General features: G+C 48.0%; 1 protein-coding gene across 2 annotated transcripts in view; it reads right to left on the reverse strand.

The window, feature by feature from the left end:
* LOC144179439 (uncharacterized) overlaps positions 1–19,029 on the reverse strand; it is a 114,213-nt gene that overhangs the window by 7,922 nt on the left and 87,262 nt on the right. For both annotated transcript variants that reach the window (XM_077707793.1, XM_077707794.1), the window contains exon 3: positions 5,340–5,473. In XM_077707793.1, the coding sequence (XP_077563919.1) occupies positions 5,340–5,473 (134 nt within the window). The remainder of the gene's footprint in view (positions 1–5,339; positions 5,474–19,029) is intronic.

A 19,029-nucleotide genomic window follows, 5' to 3' on the forward strand; every position in this document is an offset into this window, starting at 1 on the left:
AAGTTTCGCATTGTGCGGATAAGTATAGCGGTGTTCTTTCATGTGTTTTGAGTGACACGGACGCCTTGGGCCCTATTCTGAAATTTGCCATATACGTCAAATGTTTTTGTTCTGACTGCCTTCCAGTATTATCTGGACCCTTGAAAACAAGTAAACGACCACATCAGGCTGTTTTGAATGTGCCGGAGAAGCCTGGGAACATATAAATAATCTGCAGCGCTTAAACGAGCCAGAAAATAGCCAAGTCGCCATACTAAAATTTAGAACCCCAGGAGGCTCCGAAAGTCGCCAGTTTGGCGGCAAATCGGCAAACCTGGCAACCCTGTGTAGTTTCGACACGTTAACCGCACAACCAATCAAATGTTTGAAGTATACGTTACTAATACATTTGAAGAACTCTTTTACTGTTTTAACATAACAGGGAATCAATATGAAAAAGCGAATAAGCCCCTCCATTTGCTTTCAGAACTTAAGGTCCAAAGTAAATTCACTACCTCACCCAGGGAATAATGTTGGGAATTAGGTTATTCTAATGAGACCAATGATTCATACCTGCGTCTAGGTTAGACCGGGGAGGTTAGAAGATAGAAAAATAACGTAAGCCTAGTGGAATAGGAACCAGTGAGTGTGTACCCGGTGAGAGGCCTGCCTGACGATTAGAATCAGGAGCGAGTGACGTGCATACGTTATGCGCTTCATGGGTCTCGATGCATACTAATGGAAGCGCTGAGCTGTAACGAGCGATACTGTGGCACTTTTCCTCTGCGCTACTGGAAACGGATTTATGACAACTGAAAATGGTAGTTCCTGCCCTGTACGGATTTCCAGCGAAAAGGTAAGTTAGATTTCCTTTCCAGCGGCACAAACAAGCATCAAGAGCGGGCTACATTCATCTCCAAGCAAATTTGGTGCAGGGAAAGTGATATGACGCTAGTTCTGCCTCAAGAATGGTGAGGTTTCTGGCTACTTTCGGCATTTTTACGGGGACGTTTTTTTCTGAGGACCTGGCAAGCTTGACTTAGCTACATTTGGGCTATGGGGCGCGCCGCATTGGATGGCTCCGGATTATTTTGACCAGCTTGTATCTGTAACATGCGCAGAAATTTCCACCTACGGGCGTTTTTCTCTTTTCGCCTCCATCAGAAAAGGGGCCACCGCCGCCGGGGTTGAACCCGCGTCCTTGGGTTCAGCAGCACAATGCCTTAACCACTGAGCCACAGCGCGTGGAATAATTGAAACATTTCACTTCACTTCATTTATTTTATCCTCAAACCATCTTTGAACTTTTGGGCGTGTATGATGCGCCGGCACAAACACGTTTAATGAAGCTGAGAAATGGAAAATTGAAGTAATTTGACAGAGAAAAAAATTTTGCGATGGCTGCCGGGAAAAAATGAGAACCACTGGGCTGTGTTTTTTTTTTTTTCAGGTAATGACGTATAACTGGGGTTCACAATTAACCTTTGTAGTCCTGTTACAAAGCACTGGGACCAATGAACTAAAATTGCCGCAGCCAGCTTGTGCTACTGGTGCAAGGCTGGAGAAATAGCAGAGCTGGCGGAGGTGCTGCTGCTGCACTTCACATGAATGTCCGGACTTTCCGCAAAATGCTCTCCATGACTGGCAGGCCAGGATTATTTTGTACGCAGCCTTTAGTATCTCTCCCAGAGCTGACCGCGCTAGCACGCGCTAGAACCCGCGGCAACCGGCTTCGCGAACTCAGCGTCTGTGCTCCCCACTTCAGGCGCGAATGCACGCGAACTGGCGAGCAGACGATCACGTGAAATTACGCCAGGAGCGCTGGGCAGAGTGTTCTCGAAGGTTGAGCGGGCCGACGCCGGGCACTCTTCACGAGGCGCACACTCACATGCGCTGGTTATTTTTTCTCGGTCTAAACAAGCGTGGTAGTGCGGGCTTGTTGGTACATACTGAACATTTGAACAACAGCCGCTAAAACGGGACAAAAGAGTGACAGGACAGGACAGGTCAGGCCAGGCCAGGCCAGGCAGAGTTCCAGGACAGGCCGCGCCCTGTCCTGTCCCTCTTTGCGCCATTGTTCATATGTTCAACTAATTTTCTCGGTACTTTAGCGAGCTCCTCACGTGGCCCTACCCCAGGCGCAAGACTCGACAACGCAAGACGCTCCTGACAAGGCACACGCTCACACGCGGTATTTGTTTCTAAAGACGATATAGTCTTTATAGTCTTTCTTGGGCTACTTAAACCCAGAAATTTTGGTCTGTCTGTATGTCTCTTTGTCTGTCCGTCTGTCTGTCTGTGACTCGATTTAGCCACCCGGCCAAAGCAAAACAATGCCTGCGCAATAGTCTTATATAGTCACAGCTAAATCTACCCGTCTATGTCCGGTGTAATGTTCATACTGGTCAACATTGTTGAAGAAGAACAAGACATTACGCAAATATAAGACAGCAAATCAATACAGAAGTGATATTTGCAGTGTTCCTTTATAAAAAATCGATTTTGTAGAATTCAAAGTTAGCGCCATTCGAAGACCGCCTCATAGTCTCTACAATGGCAGAAAGAGGGCGCCAGGAGTCCGCTAGAAGTAGGAGTTCCTGTATAAACATCCCCCTCGCCAGGGGCACGATCAAATGCAGAGCATTTCCGGGGGCGCACGATGTTAAGTAGTTTGCGTTACGTTAATGTAGTTGCACTTGTGGCAACTGCTGACGAGAGAGCGCTCGTCAGCAGTAATTTGAATGAGTCAACGATATAAGGCGCGTTCATAGCGTCCCGTTCTGTGTCGGCTTTGTGGCGCAGTCGGTAGAGCACCATGCAAATTGCGTTCCCCCCGCAGGGTCGAGGGATCGAAACCTGGCGCCGGATAGTATTTTCTCTTATATAGTGTAGGGGGAGGGGTGCGGACAAGGATGGTGCGGACTACGACGGGACAACGCGGGTGACATCGTGAGTTACTGAAATGCTCTGCATTTAAAAATCAAACATGCTTGACTTTTGCGAAATTAAATACTTCATCAACTGCATAAAAAGAATTCAATCCGCCGTCGCCTGCTGTCGCCCGCGCTACTATAGCTTCTGGCGCCATTTTAAGAAATCAACCGGCAACAGTTACGCAAGGTTCCACTAGATAGGTTCCACGTTCTGCTTGCAACGCGCGTGGAGTAGTGGAACGCGGTTCTATAAACGTTGAAGTAGGGCGCCTCGATTAACACGCGTCTTCGCCGTACTGCAGCGTTCGCATCGAGACACCCGGTTTGGAGCAGTGGAACGCGGGAAATTTAAAATGATTTAAGCAAACCTTTGGCGTCTTTACATTGGTAGGAGCGCGGCGACGCAAGAGGAACAACATGAGAGGTGAGCGGGGAAGCGAAAGGAGGCATTTACTTCGCAAAAGCCGATCAAGACTATCGTCTTTTGACGGCATTTGCAACGAAAGGAGCAGATACGCGGCCAATTTTTTTCTCGGTACTTTTTGCGACATCCTCCCGTGTCGTAAGCCGGCGTGCAAGCCTGGACGACGCCGGGCGATCTTCACCAGGCGTACGCTGACGTGCGCTCGGTCTTTTTTCTTTGCATTTTTTTCTTTAGCGTTATACGGCGGAACTACAACCTTAAATAGCTCTGCTGTCCAAAATCATCATGGCAATCAAGTGTTCCTTTAACTGAAAAACGGTAACGCCACGAAAGGATGGCGTGGCTGCTTTAGAACGACGCCAACATAAATAGACATGACAAATATATATTTGGAAGATTTTCCTGAATTTGGAGATTTTCAAAGAATGAAATCAATCGGGGTGGCACGTGCGAGTAGTGCCGACCAGTTTGGTCGGCTGTTTTCTCCCTTCTTTGCGCACTCGGAAGGTTCACTGTCCAATTTAATGAAGCGTATGACATTAAAGGTTAATAGCTAGTGTTGTTGTTGTTGTTGCTCACGGTGATAGACGGGGAACATCAACGTCGGAGTATCCTTAACAACCTCGCAGAAAGAAAGCCAACACCGTACGATTTCGCGCAGCTTGTCTAGAATAGGCCAGTAGTGGAACAACACCTGTGTAAGTGCTCACAAAGTTTGGAGAAGTTTCGATACTAAACAGACTGTGTTTCAACTGATAAAAAAAAACGCTACAGCTGATATAAAAACTGGCATTAATCCTGCCGCGAAGAGCGCGAGGTTGTATTTAAAAGCAGAATGTACACTTTCACTTTGTTGTTAATATGTTAGTTGTCTTCACAATGGAATTGGTGCAATCATACAAAGAAACATTCCTGGTGTAGAAGCATTATTTACCTGCCTATATACATTGACCGCTAAACTTTCTGCAAGGTTGCTTATGTTGCACCACAGAACACAATACCTGCCATCATAATGCAAGGTATGCTGCCCAAAAACATGATTTAAGACGATGGTCTTTCTTAGGATACTTGAATGCTGCAATTTTTATCTATCCGTTTGTGTATCTGCCCCTTGATTTAACTACCCGGAAGAAAGGTAAAATAATTCGGAAACAAGAAGTTTATATTGGTAACACTTAAAACAACTAAAGATGGGGTAGTACTTCAATACAGCCAAGATTATTGAGCAAAAAGAAATATAGGAAGAGTTCGCTCCACAGCCTCGCAGCGGTATTGAAACTGCAGGCGTAACAAAAGGATTCCATGAATTGTGCGTGAGCCTTGGAGCGCAGTAACATTGACTAGACTTGAGCAAACCTACACCGTGTTTACCGCTGGAGGAGCGAGGAGGGAACGGAAGAACGTGAGAGGCAGGCAGAAAAGAGTAGAGAGGCATTTTCGTGGCAAGGGCGGTACAAGACTGTTGTCTTTTGACGATATTTGCAGTGGAGTGAGCAGATACGTAGCCACTTTTCAGGCAATACATTGTCGCTCAATTTAGGGCTCGTCTATAGGCATCGTCTATAGATGATAGGCGCAATGTTAAGAGACAAGAAGAGAGCGGAGTGGGAGAGGGAACAAACGCGTGTTATAGACATATAGTACAAATTAAGAAGAAATGGACGTGAGCAGGGCATGTAATGCGAAGGCAAGGTAACCGTTGGTATTTACGGGTAACAGAGTGGATCCCTAGAGAAGGCAAGCGTGGCAGGGGGCGGCAGAAAGTTAGATGGGCAGATGACATCAAGAAGTTTGCGGGTATAAATTGGTCGCAGTTAACGCAAGACCGGGATAGGTGGAAATCCATGGGAGAGGCCTTTGCCCTGCAGTGGCCGTAGACAGGCTACTGCTGCTACTGATGATAATGATGATGATGATGATGATGATTATGATGATGATGATGATGATGATAGGCAACGATACTCTAAATGAGTTAAATGGAGTGAAGGAAACGCCGGGCGCACCTTGCTGCTGCCCCGCTCCGGATCCCCGAAATCGCACTTCACGTGGCGCAGTTCACGGCGAAACTTCTCGCTCGTCGTCTTATTCTCGAGCTTCAACATCCAGGAGAGGCGGCAGTCACAGGTGAACCTGTTGCCTGCGTGAGAGAAAAGGGAAGCAAACATTCGGTTGAACTATGCAGCATTACAGCATCAAAGTGGCAACGACTCGAGGTTAAAACCTTGTTACACGTATTAGGACCAGATATACAACACCATGTCGCGTTTCGTATAGACTCATTATTTTCATGGTAGATAGCGAAAAAGAGCAGACACTAAGCAGAAAAGGCAGTTTCGCTCATCTGTGGTAAGAGCAAGATAACGGAAACACCTACATAAGCTCTCCCTCTCCCACACCACCCCCTTCCCCCCATGGTAGTTCGCCCCGTTTGTGACTCCGTATACAGTAAAACACGGACAGCAAAATGGATGACATCGTTCGCGAGTAAATGGTCGTCAGAGAAGTTTGTTTTGCGCGAACAGCTTTGTGTGACTGCACGCCCAAATGTGCCTTAGGCCGCGAGCGGCCGACTAAACTGGCGGTGCCTTGTAGCCATGTAACGGAGGCCATTTAACTCCGCTGTGTAAAAGACAACAATCGTTGAGAGTAACATAAATTAATACTAAGACTGAGGTTGAAAAACAAAACCGTGAGCATAAGCAATGCTTCGGGGAGATTCGAGTTTTCCTGAGCTGTTTGGGAACCGGCGATGCATCGACACGCGACAACTTTCGCAGATACCGGTGCCTTGAGCGAGTGTAACGCCTTTGGCGTCAGATTCAAACTGAATCCCTCCCCTGTTTAGCCGTACTTCACCACATTCATCCCTCACTGTACCCCACTACACTCTGCCAGCACTGCTGAGAACGGGCCACATTACATCACCATATGCGGGCCTGCAAGTGTGACCCCTACCCTCTCATCACCTCCCTCGACCAGTGGGAAGCAGCGCTGGGATGCTCAAGCCTGGATCTCCAGAAGTCACTCACGGGTCGGGCAGCCACAGTCGCCGAAGCTCTACGGTCTTCGGCTACCAAGCTGCGCTAACCCTTGGTTAAATAACGTGTTATCTCTCTCTCTCTCTCTCTCCACAGGGGATGTATCCGTGGTACTTCCTCCCGTGTCGCCTGTCCGCGGGTGTCACGGCAGCCATTTTGATGTACACGTTCCAATTACAAGGCGCGATCAACTCTGTTGCGGCACCTCTTGCTAAGAGGTTTATCATTAGAATGCGGCGCATCCTGCAGCCGCTCTTCCAGGTGCATCGCTCAAAGCGTGAAGATCGGACGCAGTCGCGAAGCCAAGTTTCACATTTCCTACTGTTCGCCGTGGCATGCGCCCGCGAACGTCCTCTCCGGCGACAAATGGAGCAGCATAGGCATATAGGTCTGCAGTTTTGCCAACATGCCCTGCAACATGCCCTGCAACATGCCCCCTCTCTCCACCCACCCTTGGTGTATTTTCTTCAATCGCATTTTTTTTTGCGTTTGCATGATAACATACTGCATAACTTTGTCCTTAAAGTAGTTGCACAGGCTAAGCAAAACAAATCAGCTCAAACAAGTCTATGCGTCTACTTCCGTTTGAGCGAGCTGCCGCTATCGTCCGGACGTGCGTCGCTACGTAAGGAGGTTTAAACCGCGGTTTAACTTTCGCTTGGTCAGGTGGACTATCTTCCTGTCAATAATTATGGTTCTTTCTTCTCGCGTACGGCCGACAAAAGAACAGTTTGCAAGTAGCATAGAACGTGTTTCTCTCGTAGCCTGGGGTAACTGCAAAATCTTGCTTGAACGGGAGCGTACAAGCAGCGGACGCGATCTGCGCAGCCGTCTCAGTTGACCCCGCGTGCACGGCCCCACCTTAAAAGCGCCGTAATCGAGGGTACTGTGGCGTCATCAACTGCCGCGAGGAAGAGAGCCGCAACCCAGCTGCGAAGCTGTATAGATATCCCTGGAATAAGGCGCGCTGGGCACAGGCTGTTATGCGAGAACAATAAGTAAACTCGGCGATAATCTTCTAGTCTGTTAAGTGCGAACTGGGAATAGATGAGGCAATAGCTTTAATTAAAGTGAGAGCAAACAAGAAAACAGAACGGCGACTCAGTTTGCTCGAACACTTTGTTCTACGGCCCCTACTTTCGGAATCGCAAAACATTTCACGCTGTTGGCGCTCGCTGCATTTTGCCACTGAGCCACGAGACAATAAAATGGCAAGCTATCACTGCACCACGTATTTGTAACGGCGATAAAAACCAGCAGTGTTTAATGAATGTGAGCGCTTAAGTACACAGGTGCGGGAAAGAGCGGCGCAACGCAGCTGACGAGCACGCTGGATTCGTTGGATTTTACGCGCGATCGTCGCTGACGGCGTTCCTCTGTCTATCTCCCTCTTTCTTTTTGATGTGCGGGTGTTGACAGGGTTTTTGTCACCAAGTGTGTTAGTCCAAACATAGAAGCTATCGCCTCTAATTCAACTTCATAAGACCATCGGTTAACCTGCGAGTGGCAGAGCGCCGCCAGTTTGAGCTGTTTCCTCGACGCTGTAAACGTATTTAGCACTGCAAAGCTTTTTCCCTAATGCCAAGGTGATCGCCGGAATGGCTCGGACGCACCGGAGATGGGCTGGAGACCATGTCGCAAAACAATGGGCAGTACCAAGCTCATTTTGCTTCTGTCAACAAGGGATCCCAGGGGAACCCCGCCGCTTGTACTACCCGGAAGTCAGTTCGGCCTCCTTCCGTGCAGCGCCGCCTGGGCAGCGCATCGGGCCTACTGTCTACTGGCCTCGAGCGCACGTTTCGATCTCGTCCGCCTCCATAACATCGCCTACCGCGGCAGCTGATAATCGCGAAACAGCGAGTTTTCTATTGCTCTTTCCTCCAGTTCCCCACTCTGTATCCTTTCCGCGTGCTCGCTGACTGAGTACTGTCCTCCGGGGGTAGTACCGCATCACTGAAACTGTACAAATTGATTTGTAGATGGTTTTTACAGCTCTGGCAAGGTGGCGGGAATGCACTTCCACACTTAAGGGCCCCTAGAGTGACTAGTTTCTCCGCTGATCCGCCGTGTGGTGCGCGCTGGCGGACATGATGAGAACCGGGCATGCACGGGTATCTATACATGCAACGGATGAAACATGTCTACACTGCGGCAGTGATCGGGAAACCATAGATTATATGGTTAGGGACTGCACAGAGATACAACCGCCGCGGGTTGATGGGGAAACGACGTTCGCGGAGGCTTTGGGATTTGGGGTGAGGGGAGAGACTCAACTTCAGTGCCATAGAGGTGACGAATAGGTGATTGGAGTGGTGGTTGAAGAACAGTAGTGACAAGATGGGCACGCAGAGGGGTAGTCATACGGATGAGAATTTAGAACAGCGTGGAGAAGAAAAAATGGGAGGGAGCGATGGGATTTAAAACAGGGGACGCTGGGGCAAGTTTATTAGGTTAGCTAAGAGTAGGGCAAGTAAGTGGAATAAAACGGGCAGGTCGGTTCCTGACAGTCGACGCCGCAATTGGGAGGGAGAGCCAGTAATTATTATCATCATCACCTTCAGGCGTCCCTACTACTACCATTGGAAAGAAGCTGTAGCGGCAGGCAATGCTATACAGGCTGCGTTGTTTCAATAATAACTGTAGTTTTCGCCGCTTCGAACATTCATTTCCGCCCGGCGCTAGATTTGCCAGCGCTATTTAACCGGCTGCCGACAACGAATCAGCTGAACTTCAGAGAGAGCACGCACTGTGCGCACATTTTAAGAATCATGAGGTGCACCTATGGCAACGGGATCTAAGTAGCGAACGCTAGTGACGATTTTACCTTTACCAAATCCAAGCAAGCGCAAAGCAATGCAGGAAAAATTCACCCAGTCGAAAAAATATCGCCCAAAGACAGTGTCTTCATTTTACGTGGAGGGGTTCAACAGCATTACTCCATCGCTAAGGCCACCATTAACGCTTAGTCACTCTGCGTTATGCCTGGAGACACATTGCGTGCTTTTAAAACGCCAACTCTCAAGCAGATTATACTTAAAATGGCATAAAACGTAGAAGCGGGGTAATACATCATATGAATATAAAATAAATATAAACAATTCTCATTGACTCCTTAAAATATCTTCAGCAACCTTGCAGCAGTCGCGTACCCCCTTGTATAACCGATACAGCTCACTAACTATCATTGGAAAAAGTATCTCCTTTGAATGAAACATTCATTTACATTGAGAATTTGAGAGCTCGCTACCAATTTCACTTATGGAATTTTTCTGCATTAGAACTTGCGTAACCTGAATTAAACTATAGACCGGCCGAGGTGGATCGAGGCCTTAAACCGTTGTGCTACTGAGCCCAATGACGCGGGTTCAGTCTTGGCCGTGGTGGATCCTTTTCTTCAGATGGAAGCAAAAAGCAAAAACGCCCGGGTGTCGAGATTTCGGCGCACGTTAAGGATCCCCAGGTAATGGAAAATAATTCGGAGCCCCTCCCCCCTCCCCTGCGACGCGCCTTGTGTAGAAACAGCGCGCTAAATCCCCACAATTTCAAATGATGACTTAAACTACTAATCCGAGGTAAGCCTTCCAGCCCCCAAAATTAAGACACCTGGGCGCACCTGTTTATATGCTGCGGAGGTTTAACGGTTTCTTACAAAAATATTCTCAATAAAATCAAGCGGCAGCCTGACCGAAGACTGCAGGTGGGCTTTCAGGCAAAGAATTTGTTGATTGATTGATTGATTGATTGATTGATTGATTGATTGATTGATTGATTGATTGATTGATTGATTGATTGATTGATTGATTGATTGATTGATTGTAGGGTTGATTGATTGATTGATTGATTGATTGATTGTAGGGTTTAACGCGCCGACGCAACGCAGACGATGAGACGTGCCCTAGTGGAGGGCTCCGGATAAATTTTGACCACCTGGGGATCTCTAATGTGCGCCGAAATTTCGAACACACGGGCGTTTTTGCTTTTCGCACGGTACATTTTGCATTTGTACGTTCACGGTGTCAGCACAATGTTTTTCCTTGTGTGCGACAGCGAAAGAGTTTTGATGACTGCCTGTGCCTAGACAGTGTCATAGTGGCGAATAAACTGTTGCTTTCATTCACACGATCGGTGGTTGTACCTATACTGCGCATGAGTGAGTTTTCTGTGTACATTAGAGAACTCTTTGAGACCAAAGCCCGTTGGTAAGACATCAGGAATGGATCAGCCCGGATGAGCCGAGAGTTGGCACCATCCAGCGCTGCTCACCGCAGGCAATGAGCTCTTTCCCCTCACGTAGCCTCCTCCCCCGTAGTGCCTCCGTCCTCTTAAACATTCCGTGACGCCCGTATGTCTGGTTACGTGCTTCGACGGCGGAATACTGGCGACACTCATTCAAGTCCACCGTCGATGCGCGATTCCGGTTCCCACTGTGCTGTTGTGACGGTTACCTTTAATATACAAGTGCACCCGTCGACGCAGCATCGATGCTATTTCACCGTCTCACTATTTTGCCGTCTCAGTGCTATATCGACGTCTCTTACACGCAGCTAAATCCCACCTTAATCCACCTTACTCCTTAATCCCAACGTTAGTCCATCTTCACGTATCGTAATGCCCATAACTTCCTTCCTTTACCTCAACCCATTGTTTTGACCCTAATTCCCCTAATCTCTCTCAATTCACCTCAATATAGATATTACAAACGGTATATAGTTTCAGAAATGCGTATGGTTCATAGAAGCCGTTTCGGATATGCCGAAATTATCCCTCAGTAAGCAGCACCAAAGTCAGCCTCACACCACACAGGCGCATGCGCTATATATACGCCGAATGACGGCGCATGCACGGCATGCGCCTGTTGAGGTCATGCATGCGGACTGCCGATGGCATCGTCGCAAGCGGGGTTGGCTCCGACACGCTCGGCGTCGCACGGCGACACGTCGCGAGTTGGCCGCCAAGCGGAGGCTAATTAAAGCCCCCTTCGCGTTCCTCGTCGGTCGCTGCCTCGGACGTTCACAGGTCGGTGAACACCGCGCGCGCGCGCGCCCACGTGAAAAATGACGCTAGCTGCTAACGTAATCGCGCAGTCGCGTCAACGGCGGAACTAAGTAGTGTTTAAAGGGACCCTGCAACACTTTCGATAAGCACTTTCACTCTTTCTTTCGCGTCTGGAACCAGTGCGAATGCTATAGTTGTCGCCAGCGCGGAGCCGCACTGCGTGATTTGCTCGTCGTCCCAGATATGCCTTCCATTTCTGTTTTGATCTTGTGCCTTTTTTTAGGTTGCTATCGAAAAGCATTCATTGCTACAACTTAAGGAAAACCGGCCAGCAGCCGCTACATGGCCTTAGTGAAATAATTCGAGCCTTCGAAGAACATCAAGACCAGGAGAGAGAGAAAAATCTTTTGAGCGAGTTTACAAGTTGTCTGATGGGAATAGAGCAGCACTTCTTGACTGAGGTACTTTGCGACCTTCTAGTCTAAGTACTGGGTGTGTTGGGCGACTACGTTCTGCAAGCATTTGAGATTTTTAAAAAAAGTTGAAAGAAGTGTTGCAGGGTCCCTTTGAAAGGACTGCCCGGGGTCTGCCCGTTTGATCGCCCCGACTTATATCAAAGTGGATTAGATGTGATGGATTCGGAGCCCACATCCTACGTAATGGGACTCCGAAGAAACGAACCAGCGTCGGCCACCTGCATGCAACACTAACAACGCAAGTCATACTCCTATGCTAAGTAACCTTAGCAACCAATGCGGTGCTCACCTTACCGTTCCGCCGGACCAGCACGGCAGCTATCTAGTGTAACAAGTCGGGCATGCATAGTGTGTGCCGCGGAACACTGCACCACTAATGGCCCCGCACCTCAAGCACGTTCGCCGGCTTGCAGTCACGCTTGCGCCACTTCAAAACTTTGTCCAACAGCGTCTGCGCAACACTCATGTCGGTCAGTTGACTACTGTTCATACAGCGTCTCAGTAATGGTGTTGCCATGTTCTTGCTGCAAGAGCAGCTACTCCAATGTTCACATGTTGTAGTTTGTAATACCCAATTGCGCTTCCGAACCGTTACCGACCCATTCTATGAGGAAATGTCAGCGGCAGCCCCCAAAAGGAAGTTCACTGATCCCAACCGCCCTTTTTTGGAGCTCACCTCTCCTTCCTTAACTGGACAAAGAATGCACTTGCCGCAGGTCCTGACAGGATCTTTGTAGTTGAGAAAAAAGCAATAAGAACTCAATACCCAAACAAAATACGCAATCCTCATTGTTCGAATGTCCTGATGTATCACCATTTTCGCAACTTTTCAATTTTTTGTGTTGGCGATTTTGATGTATCGTAACATTAAATCCCACTCTGCCCTGTTTACTCAAAACTGTTTGATCCAAGAAGTGACCTACAATCGGCGGACTATCACGTCAGTGGGTCAGAGAATCCGAAAAAAACTATGGCATTCCGACAATAGAAATTCAAACAACATTGTTATGAACACACATCCCTCTGTGATCAAACAAACCCACTTAGGCAAAATGGTGCATCATTTCAAAAAGGCAACTAAAAACCATTCATTTATAATACTCCGAACGCCGTTGACTGAACCTACTGGTGTGCTGCTGTTAGTACGGATGGTGTGATTTATGTATTGTGTCTATTGCCCCAATCAAGGGACGTACTGTATATATGACTATGTATCGCTTACCACTGTCGCGAAGATCGAATTAATAGTGTTGATTGAAAATATTTTTGTACACTGCTGTCTTATGTGTAAACGGGAGAGAGAGAGAGAAAACTTTTATTGCCGCAAGGGCTAATTCTGGGGAGGCGTGGTGACCGAGGGAGGAAGGTCCCCGGTGACTTTGGGTAGCATTTGCCCTGCCAGGAGACGTCTGAATCTCTTCTTTGCCTTGCCCTGTTGGCATGTATAATTAAATCCAAATAACAATTTGATTTGATTTTATTTGATTTGAATTGCACTCTAGTTAGCCAAGGCACCATCCACGAACTGTACGCAAACCGCCCGTAGCGTCTGTATTCATCCGCTTTGATTTTCATATGCCCCTTCTTCCCTTAATTTCTTCCCTCATTCCCTTTTACCCTCTTTACGTCTTCTTTCTGATACCGCATCGAATAATTGCGGCTTACATCAGCCGAGGGGAGGTTAAAAGGGAAGACACATCTGGGAGCAGCCTTCTTAAGGAACGCGTGCTACGATCGCCACAGTACACACATCATCAACAGCAAGCGCTCGGTCGCAATCGGTGCACGAAGCACCGAAGGAATGAGAGCAACGTCATAAGGGAAGCACCGCCGATCAGATCGCAGATGCGGCCTCACAACGCCGTGGCTCCACCACCGCCGTCCGTCGATACATGCGGGGGATCGTCCCCGTCAATTTTACGAGTCGCCACAGCACATCCGTTGGGTTCTTATGTATGTGCCGGGAGAGTCGGTCCCATATAAGGTCGCTGACGTCACCCAATGAATGCCAAAAGCGCGCAAACGGCGATTACAGCCAATGAGACAGGAATTTGAACGCGTGTTCTGCTAATGACGACCGTATAGTATGCCTGGAACTACGGGTAGTCAGCGAACCGGCAGCAGTATCCGCTTACTTTAAACTAAAGAAAAATGAGTTGAGCACGAAGCTCGAAATCTGTCCGTGGCAAGACTGGTCAACAGCGGAGCTTTTGCAGCTGGCCGTAGTGTGTCGCGCGTAACGCGTTAAAAATACCAAGAAAATGCCGAGCGCTCGGGAGCGCGTGCCTCGCCGCGCCCGCCGAGCGCCCCGCGCACGCGCGGCGGCTTTAGCAACAACCACAACAACAAAACAATTCGAAAAACCCCGAGGAGCGCCTCGCGTTGCCTAGCAACCAGCAACTCCACAGCTGCCGCAACACCTGCTCCACGAAATCTCGACGCGACTCCAATAACGCCCCTCATGCGTCGTGCACGTACGCGCTGCCGCTGCGCCCCAACTGTCGCCAAGCGCTGCCGCGCATGTAATGCTTGGCATGAGGAACATGACGACATCGATGAATACGACGATGTGCAAAGCGACGGCCGAACGTGTAAATAAATAATTTCAGACTTGTACAAATGCGTTGTAATGTGTCCTTCAGTGCCACGTAGAAAGAAATCCTGCCGTTTCGCTACGGTTGAAGCCTTGCGCGACTCAGTGCAAGCTGCGCCAGTGTTTTTTTTTTTTTTTTTGCTTTTGTTTTGTGTTTGGCATACGCAATACGGAACTTCTCCACGTGCGACATTTCACACCGAATATTAACGCACAACAATGCGTTTGCTAAAACACACCAGCAGCCCCCATTATTGCCACCCCAACACTCGAGCAGTGGGAGGCCGCGCTGTGCAGCTTGGACCCGGCGGACCAGCGAAAGTTGGTGAAACGAGCACGCAGGACAGCAGCCGCTGCAAGAGGCCGCGACTGAGGGCTTCTCTCGATTTCGAGAGCGAACCTCCTCTCCCTTGTAACAAAGGAAGTTGTCGACAACCACTACCTCGAATATTACTGAGAATGAGCGCAACGCAATTATTTTTGCGTATACGGTAACAGTCGTTTTCTTTCTGTCCCTTATGCTTTACGAAACATCAAAGTGATTCGCAAAGAAAAAAAAAACAGGTTCATTGATTTCAAATAAAGTGCTACACACTTGTGCCGATTGAAGTGTCGAGTGCCTAGGGTAAAAGTATCACTCATGCGCGGTCACGCCTAACATCAAAAGCTATGGACGTGCTGCTACGAGCCGAAAAAGTGCGCATGCACGAACTTTAAAATCTTGGATATCGTCCAATAACACCGCAAGAAGAGAACGCGTCATTTCTCGTCACTGCTGAAGTTTATGCGGCTGCCGCAGACGTCTCATTGTGTTTTTCTCTGTGTTAAGGCTTTATAACTTGAATTCTGTTTTAGCAACAGGATAAAGGATGCGAGACATTTCTTTTATTTTAGCCAGTTAATGCGCTGCAAACACAAGCAGAGTTTGATAAATTCTGTTCAGTGTCACTTTAAGCTCGTGATGGGTAACTCTTGAAAAAAAGATATGAAAAACCTCGAGACGTTTGCCCAGAGACGCCTCTAAAGGGCATTGTAGGCTTTAAGCAAAAAGAAAAATAATATCGCGGGGTCACCGCGCGGCAGCGCTACCCGTTTTCGGTTATTTTAGTTGAACTGGACTACGCACAATAAACATGTCTCCCTCCCTGTCTCCTAATATTTCTCCCTCGCGGGCACACGCGCACTAGAGTTGCCACCAACGCGGAAATGTCGCAGCGCCACTTTATTCAAAGCGCCATGCTTCGTTACATTCAAGTCGTGGAGCACGCGTCCGCGCCTAACACGGCATAGCGTCTCTGCAGGCCGGCGACGCGCCCCTGCCCTTTACGTCGACTGCGCCTCTTCAAATCAGGTCACCCACTCCAAACAATGCGAACAAAAAATAACAAACACAAGAACAATGGCGTCGCATTCCCAGCCCATCTGTTTTCCCCCGTTATGTGCGCTTTCCTGCCACTTCGTGTACAGGCTGTCTCATTCCTCTCCTTTTTAGCATAAGCTTTGCTCTTCCGAAGTACAAGTCAAAGAAAGCCAGACGAGACTGCAGCGCGCTTACTGAAGAAAACGAATTTAACGATGTTTTTTTTTTTGTGCGGGTATATATTCCAGTATGGCGAAATAACCTCGTTAATAGTCAGGGCCTAGTATTATCTCGCCTTCTGTGTACCCTGCGGGCGCGGTTTTCAAAGTTCTGGCTTTCTCTCACGGGATGTTGTTTGCAGCTGTCATTTTCTGCAACGCGTGCCCTTAGTTTCTCATGCTTAGATGCCCAAAACAAAAAGGAACGAGCAAAAATTCTGCAGAAATTCAGAGAATTTCTGCCTGTCTTGAGTGTGAGTTTTTTCCAGCCAAATGTTTGTTCTTTTCTCTGTCCTGTCCGACCAATTATCTCCAAGTACTCTATTATAACGATTGCAGGGGAAACTTTCGCGAAATCTTCAATATTTGTGGAAATGCCATGCGTTATACGTTTTGACTTTTTCCGTAGTTTTAATATTTTTCTTATTCTTCAGTTTTTCAAAATGTCATTCGACCAGTATCTCCATTTACGCAAGTATAACGGTTACTGGTGAAACTTTCGCGAAATCTGCATTATTGTGGAAATGCCATGCCGTGTATACGTTTTGACTTTTCCCGTAGTTTTTTTTTAATATTTGTCTTATTCTTCAGTTTTTCAAAAGTTCGTCCGACCAATTATCTCCATTTACGTTCTTCTAACGATTACATTTGGAACTTTCGCGAAATCTACATGTTTGTGGAACTGCAGGGCGTTACACGCTCCCGGCTGTGGGGGTACTCGGCGAAGAATGCTGTGCATTAAAATCAGAGGCCTTTCCGTCCTGTGAGGAGGTAAGTCCAACGAAGCTGGCGCATTGGTGGAAATTCCTACGCAAGTGTTTGGCTATATCAGAAATTAGCTACGCTGAATTAGAACGATAGTGGTGCGATGTCTACGTCACGGACTAAACACACACACGATTGGTGGGTAGAGACAATGGCGTTTACATTATAGCACGGCTACGCCAATCACGGCAAAAACACGAAAAACGGTCGCTGCTCGAGCCGCCGGCGTGGTGTCTCGCAGGTCCAGACGGAGATGCGAGCGCTGTTGAAAAGCAGGTAGTACGAAGATGAAAAAAAAGTGAGGTCGGAGCGGTAGAGAGAGGGCAAGTAAAAGCGAGGCAAAATAAACAAGGATGGGTAGGAAACGAGGGTGTCGCCCGAGCGGCTTTTTCCGGCTGGGATTATGGAGCACGTCCGGCGTCGAAAATAGCGGCGTCGCAGATGGGACGCGCCAAAGTGGGCGGGTCAGCGCACATCGCTCGCGCTTCGATGGTTTTTTCGGATGTGGGCGCCAGTTGAGGAAGAATGATGGTGTCTCATTCAGCGGGAGAGGAAGCACGGACACGCGAGTGCTGCACACTATCTGTTTCGAGGACCACCACTGGCTAAATAAAGGGCCGGGAGGAATAACCGTGATGTACTGCTGACGTCTCCAGGAGACACCTTCCGAAAAGGACGAAGGCTTTCCTATTAACGTAATGTTTTTCTGGTTACATTATTGATATTTTGCTCTCATTGTGATTATTCCGTTTTAAAGCTCAGTCATTAAAAACACGTAAGCGTATCGTTCACGAAGATATATGTGCAACGCCACGATGTAGATGCTTTGACAATATATTTTGAAGGTGTTGGCACTGATGGGACCCACGACTAATTGGTGCGGCGGTAAGGTTTCGCAAAGTTAACCGCCAAGATTTGTGGCATGGCAGTTAACAACGCAGAGAGAAAAACTGGCACGACAAGCGGACAGGAGAACGCGGCAGTTTTGCACGTCGTATAACTAGGTAATACAATCGGCCTCGCATCTGAACAGTGGGGATCACTTTGAAGGTGATCGAGGGAGCATCGGTCAGCAGGCCTTTGAACTTACACAGCGGCCGATTTGATAATAAAGCTAGCAGCACCCTCTTCCCCTCGTTGTATCTTGCATTATAAAACCCTCATACAACCCGTAACATTGCACTGCTGCTTGTTTCTTTGCCGCCCCGAGCAATCACCTTGAAATTGATCCCGGCTGTACGCAGCGCATCGCGTTACTCTCCGTGGGCGTCGTGAATTAATCGCCGAGAGGGTCAGGGGCCACCAAGACAAAATGTAAGTTCATTCTATCTTAAATACTAATAATTCCGTAGCTCACTCAGCTCCTCTCCAGCCAGGAAAGACTCTCATTTAACCATAAAAACGCAAGAAATATTAACCAATTCTCAATTTCGCAAAAAAACAGGGTCGTAAAATTAACAGGGACCGGGACGTAACAGTGACGGAGTAAGTGATTTTAAAGGAGCCATGAAGACAAAATACAAGTTGGGTTTATTAGAAAGACTGCTTAGTCCCGATAACAATGATGCCGATATCATCGCGATCTTCGAGCAAATAACGCAGATATTAAAGAAAACGCGTGAAGCAGTCGCGACCCCCTAGCCAAGTTCCTGCAACTTTTCTATGACGTCACGGAACCTTGTTTGTGAGATTGGCGGCCGCCTAACTGACCTGTCGCGACGACACATGACTGGATGTCTGTAATGGGGCCTCTAGTTCCATTTGACCGCATCACTTGAATGCTAACGGGCAGTTAGCGCACTGAAAATTGTTTTATTGTTCGCCCCGTATCACATCATTCTTGCTCCTAACACGTCACTGTGGCGCGAAATTTGAAAGTTTTTAAATACTTCTTGCTTTTTTTTTTCGTTAAAAAAACATCTTTTGTGGCTGTAATAGAGCTGAGTGAGATACTGAATCCTAGTTATTTCAAATTAAACGAAGCTGTATTCTCTCTTCATAACTCCTTTAAGCTTATTGCTAATTGAAGGATTTTGTAATCCCACCCCGTATCGGCCTCTGCACGGGCCAACGGTTTGAGCAAATAAAAAAAAATATATAGGCAGGGGCGACGCGTACAAGCCAGCACTAAAAGCCTACGTATCAGTGTGCTTAATTGTGCGTCAGCATTCAACTGATACGACCAAACGGAACTAGAGGTCCCACAAGAAGTTCCCAGCCAGGCGATGGCGATGGCCGGGCTATCGGC

The sequence above is a fragment of the Haemaphysalis longicornis genome, unplaced genomic scaffold (genome assembly GCF_048455015.1).
Source record: "Haemaphysalis longicornis isolate Haplotype H1 unplaced genomic scaffold, Haemaphysalis longicornis Haplotype H1 scaffold_4, whole genome shotgun sequence".
NCBI lineage: Eukaryota > Metazoa > Arthropoda > Arachnida > Ixodida > Ixodidae > Haemaphysalis > Haemaphysalis longicornis.